Here is a 5,592-nt window from a genome sequence, read left to right as displayed (position 1 = left end):
TTCTGGTTGTAGTAGTTTTTTTTGTTTGGAATAGCAGACTCGCTTCTCAACAAAGCTGTTTTGTTAGTGTCTTTTTTTCTGCTATGGGTCAGGGGTGGAAGCGGTTAGTTACATTTTTAAGTTTTATTTTGCAGTGTTCTCGGTTACATGTATTATACAAATGTTATCTTTTTCTTTCTCCCTAGGGTCCACTTATTGGTTTTCTTGATTTTCTTGAAACATGCTGTTGGATATGAAGGTGAGTGTCACGTTGATAAAATGAGATTAATATTAAATTATGGTAACAAACAGTTGTAGTTTATATATTTAAAGATGTCAATACTCTTATTCATTGTGCTTATGTTCTCTAGGCTGGATTTCTCAGAATGTTCAGCCTCAGAATCGGTCTGTCCACAAGCTCTTTTCCCCTAGTGAAGTCCAGTCTTCTGTGTTGGAGGCTCCAGTGACTGGAAGCATTCCTGTTGAAGAAGTGGCCTCTAATATGTTTGCTGGGAAGAACCCAAATGCCAGCAGGCCTCTATTTTCCCTTTCACGTCAGTATGTAAAAGGAGGCTTTTCCAGCAGCTATGGATCTGTGTCTCATACCCAAAGTGCACCAAGTGTCTTGGACAGCATTTCGTCACTGCTACAACTCCAGGGTTCCTCCAGTCCAAATGCCCAGGATGTATTTAACCAGTCAACTAGTGGACAAGGTTCCTATAGCCAGTCTTCTCCATATGGTTCTGGACTGCAAAGAGTTTCTGCTGAACTTGCTTCCACACCAGTCCGAGGTGGTAGTTCCATTGGCTTGTCCATCCTGTCAAAGCTTGGTCTCTCACCTCTTGATGTTTCTGACCCACTCACCGGTGATCAAAGCTCCTCAAACATGTCTACAAGTGCTCAGAGCAGCTCTGGCCTTCAGTTGGGAGGAACCTCTAGTCTGCTTCCTGCAAAGAGTAGCTCTTCCACAGGGTCCTCAAGCAGTTCCCGCCGTTTCTTTACTTCTACTTATCAGGGCAGCTCTGGGTCACAACTGGCAGGAGGTTCCAGCCGGCTTGTTTCTGCAAGTGGTTTGTTCACCCAGTCTCCAAGTACTGAAAGTCAGGATACCCCTGGGTCCTCGTATGCCAAGCTTGCTGCCTCACCCCTAGATTTTAGCCAGTCTACCACTGATCAGAGCTCTTACAGCCAGTATACACCAAGCTCAGAGAGCGGAGTTGGCACTCAACTGGCAGCTTCCCATCATCCTGTACCTGGACAGGGTAGTCGTTATGGTTCATCTGTCGAGCTTCAAGATGCCACTAGCCAGCATGCTCAAACTTTTTCCTTTGGTGCAAAACTGCCTGTGTCCAGTCAGTACTATCAAGCAACTCGGAGTGGTTCTCTATCTCAAAGCCGACTATCTCAGGAGCCTTCAGCCTCAAGGACCCAAGGACTTCAGGCAGTGTCACAAGGATCTGGTACATCACAGAGCAGTTCTTGGTCTCCAAGTAGGTTCTCTTCACTGTCTTCTGCAGGAGGTTCTCTCGGCTCTACTGATGGCTCTTCTGTACAGTCTCAACATGCCTCCAGCCAGAATGCCCTGGCTTCTTTGGATGCAAAAGTGCCTTTGTACAGTCAAGCTGCTAAAAGTAGTTTATCTTTGTCTCTGAGCTCTCCATCTCAAGGCTCCAAGGCTCCCAGTAGGTTATCTACCTCAGCAGTAAGTCCTGGCCAATTTGCCTCCAAACAGGAAGGAAGTGGCAGGTATAGTGGCTTGTCCATGCAGTCTCAAAGTACCTCAAGTCAGCATAGTCCTGGGTCCTCTGCATATGCCAAGCTTGCTGCCTCACCCCTAGGTGTTAGTCAGTTAACCAGTGGACAAAGCTCTTATAGCCAGTATACATCAAGCTCCCAGAGCAGGGCTGGCACTCAGCTGGCAGGCTCTAGTCACCATGCACCTGTGCAGTCAAGCACCTTTACTGATGGCTCATTCCTCCAGCTTCAAGGTACCTCTAGTCAGTATGCACCTGTGTCTTTGGGTTCAAAAGGGCCTGTGTATAGTCAAACTGCCCCAAGTGCATCCTCTGCTCTGAGCCAGACATCTCTGTGGGAACCTTCCACTTCTAGATGGTCCCAAGGTTTTCAAACCTCTGGAGCTGTGGCATCACAAAGCGGCTCTCCCTCTCAAGGTTCTAAGTCTCCCAGCAAGTTCTATACCCTTACCTCAGCAGCAAGTCCCAGCCAATTTGCCTCCAAACAGAAAGGAAGTGGTAGATATAGTGGCTTGTCCATGCAGTCTCAAAGTACCTCAAGTCAGCGTAGTCCTGGGTCATCTGGATATGCCAATCTTGCTGCCTCACCCCTAGGTGTTAGTCAGTCAACCATTGGACAAAGCTCTTACAGCCAGTATACATCTGGCTCCTGGAGCAGAGCTGGCACTCAGCTGGCAGGCTCTAGTCACCATGCACCCATGCAGACAGGAAGCATGTTTAGTGGTGGCTCATCTCTCCAGATGCAAGGTACCTCTAGCCAGTATGCACCTTCTCCTTTGGATGTTAAAGTGCCTGTGTACAGTAAGGCTCCAAGTGGACCCTCATTGTCTCGGAGCCAACCATCTCAATGGCAGCCTTCCTCTAAGTGGTCCCAAGGTTTTCAAACCTCTGGAGCTGTGGCATCACAAAGCGACTCTCCCTCTCAAGGTTCCAAGGCTCCCAGCAAATTCTCTACCCTTACCTCAGCAGCAAGTCCCAGCCAATTTGCGTCCAAACCGGTAGGAAGTGGTAGATATAGTGGCTTGTCCAGCATGTCTCAAAGTGCTTCAACTCGGAATAGCCCTGGGTCCCCTGCATATATTAAGCGTGGTTTCTCTCTGCTTGATGTTTCTAGGCAATCTGCCAGTGGTCAGAGCACCTACAGCAAGTATACATCAAGCTCCCAGAGCAGGTCTGGCACTCAGCTGGCAGGCTCTAGTCCTTATGTGCCTGTGCAGTCAGTAAGCACCTCTACTGATGGATCCTCTCTCCAGCTACATGGTACCGCTAGTCAGTATGCACCTGCTTTGGATTCAAAAGTGCCTGTGTACGGTCAAGCTGCCCCAAGTGCTTCCTCTGCTCTGAGCCAGACATCTCAGTGGGAACCTTCCACTTCTAAGTGGTCCCAAGGTTTTCAAACCTCTGGAGCGGTGACATCACAAAGTAGTTCTCCCTCTCAAGGTTCCAAGGCTCCCAGTAAGTTCTCGACTCTTACCTCAGCAGCAAGTCCCACCCAATTGGCCTCCAAACAGGAAGGAAGTGGTAGATATAGTGGCTTGTCCAGCCAGTCTCAAAGTGCCTCAACTCTGTTTAGTCCTGGGTCCCCTGCATATATCAAGCGTGGTTCCTCCCTGCTTGACGTTTCTAGGCATTCTGCCAGTGGTCAGCGCACCTACAGCAAGTATACATCAAGCTCACAGAGCAGGGCTGGCACTCAGCTGGCAGGCTCTAGTTCTTATGTGCCTGTGCAGTCAGTAAGCACCTCTACTGATGGCTCATCTCTGCAGCTGCTAGGTACCTCTAGCCAGTATGCCCCTTCGCCCTTGAATGCAGAAGTTCTTGTGTACAGTCAGGCTGCTCCAAGTGGACCCTCATTGTCTCAGAGCCAACCATCTCGATGGCAGACTTCCTCAAGGTGGTCACAAGGTTTTCAGACCTCTGGTACAGTGGCATCACAGAGTAGCTCCAAGGCTCCCAGTAGCTTCTCTACACTTCCCTCTGCAGCAGGTCCTGGGCATTTTGCCTCCAAACAAGAAGGAAGCGGCAAATATAGTGGCTTTTCCAGCCTGTCTCAAGGTACCTCAAGTCAGTATAGCCCTGGGCCCTCTGCATATGCCAAACATGGTTCCTCTCTCGATGTTTCGAGCCAATCTACAAGTGATCCAAACTCTTCTGGCCTGTATGCATCAAGCTCCCAGAGTATGGCTGGAACTCCGCTGGCAGGTTCTAGTCCCGTTCCTGTTCAGACAGGAAGCACCTTTACTGGGGGATCATCTTTCCAGTTTCAAGGTACCTCTAACCAGTATGCACCTTCTGTGTCCAGTCAATACACTCGGGCTTCTTCAGGTGGATCCTCCTTGACTGGCTCAGAGGCATCTCAAAAATGGCAGCCTTCAGCCTCTACTTGGAGCCAAGGATTTCAGGCCTCTGGTACAGCTGTACATCAGAGCAGATCTTCCCCTCAAAGCTCTCAGACTTCCAGTGGATCTTCCTTCCTGCCAGCCCTGAGCCCTTCTGTGGATTCTGTGGCCCAGGGGAGCCAGAGTTCTATCTCTAGTCCTCTGAGGATCTCAAGCTTCTTTGGTGTAGGACAACGACCCTCTAAGCTCTCAGCTCCGGCTGCTTCTGGCTCCCAAATCCATAGCCAAATATCTCCTGGTCTGTCCGCTTCAGTTCAACACCCCTCAGACTCCATGACTTCATCTCTTGGCTCAAGTGTCCAAGGAGCTTTACAAGGTATTTTTTCTGGTCAGTCCAGTTCCACCTACGGCCAGACACCTTCAGGCTATTCCAAACCATCCCAAAGTTCCTCTGCTACAGGACGGTACTTCTCATCTGTCAAGGGCTAAGGGACTTCCATGCACATTCGTGCTGTGGAATGTCAGAGCTAAATGGTATAAAGCTGTGCTTTTTAATCTAACTTTGAAGCAATAAATTGTTTAATATGAATGTTTATTTGTGGTGTTTTGAACACTTCAGTTTAAATGCTGAACTTGCTGCTGCAGTGCAGCCTTAAATCGGGCTACATGCCTCATCTAAGTGCCTTTTGTTCTCTGGTCATTTGCTCCTTATGCCATTTTAAAAAGGTCACCTATGTAAAGACTGGTTTTATGTATCCCAATGGTAGCTTAACATACTGGATAATTTGTGGTCTGTTACAGTTATACTTGCAGCACACGTATTAATGTGTTGCCACAGCTGGTACAGTAACATGAAAAATATCACAAGTTAAAGGGTGGTTTTGGTGTAACCTTGTTTGAAAGGGCAAAATCTGCAAGTTATACACTTACTGACTAGTTAAAGTGACTATTTAAACCTGGGAATGTGAAAAGTTATTAATTCTCCATTGTTTCATGTGGTGTCAATCTATTCAAACTCCATCCAGCGTTTAAAATGTGTGGTGTGGGAACTAGTGTAGTCTTTACTATTTCAAAGGGTCCCAAAATTGAATGTTTAAGGTATCTGGGGGGCTTAATAAACAAGCATATCAGGTGACAAGGATACCAAGAATACCCTGCCCTATCTTTGCTCGGGGCATCTTTAGTGAGCCTCATTGAAGTCAAGAGAAGATGAAATGCAATTTAGTATTTCTCTGTCAGAGGGCAGTTAGTCCGCAAATGAGCACCAACCCCATCCTTTTTCTTTTGCTGTCTTGCTGTCAAGTAAATGTGAGTAGTCCCTATACTGTACTTCCTGTCAACTTGTTTTGATTGATGATGACATCTGTCCTTTTGTCCTGAGGGGTTTGACCCCTTGACCTTGGACCACCCATGTTGCATTCACCTTTGACCTTTTAATAATATCCGGGGTCAATATGCCATAGGGTTTTAGCATATTTGGAATTCCAACGCTGACCTGTGACCTTTTAATCATCTCTGGC

General features: G+C 47.6%; 1 protein-coding gene across 1 annotated transcript; it reads left to right on the top strand.

The window, feature by feature from the left end:
- Positions 1-4,661, top strand: LOC107666672 (mucin-19-like). Its single transcript, XM_016458094.1, has 4 exons — positions 1-103; positions 186-238; positions 351-2,672; positions 2,856-4,661. The coding sequence occupies exons 1-4, from the start codon at positions 84-86 to the stop codon at positions 4,559-4,561; spliced, it is 4,101 nt and encodes a 1,366-aa protein (XP_016313580.1). The 5' UTR covers positions 1-83; the 3' UTR covers positions 4,562-4,661.
- Positions 4,662-5,592: the final 931 nt, after the last annotated feature.

Source organism: Sinocyclocheilus anshuiensis, unplaced genomic scaffold (genome assembly GCF_001515605.1).
Source record: "Sinocyclocheilus anshuiensis isolate Anshui unplaced genomic scaffold, SAMN03320099.WGS_v1.1 scaffold1500, whole genome shotgun sequence".
NCBI classification, from domain to species: Eukaryota; Metazoa; Chordata; class Actinopteri; order Cypriniformes; family Cyprinidae; genus Sinocyclocheilus; species Sinocyclocheilus anshuiensis.
The sequence above is the reverse complement of the archived record's forward strand: the minus strand, read 5'-3'. Positions and strand labels throughout refer to the sequence as shown.

Bases quoted from the DNA above. Each gene is read 5' to 3' on its own strand.
- LOC107666672 (XM_016458094.1), top strand. From the start codon at position 84: ATGGGTCAGGGGTGGAAGCG. The intron at 239-350 runs GTGAGTGTCACG...TATGTTCTCTAG, and splicing joins ACATGCTGTTGGATATGAAG to GCTGGATTTCTCAGAATGTT. The intron at 2,673-2,855 runs CCAGCAAATTCT...CTAGGCAATCTG, and splicing joins CTCTCAAGGTTCCAAGGCTC to CCAGTGGTCAGAGCACCTAC.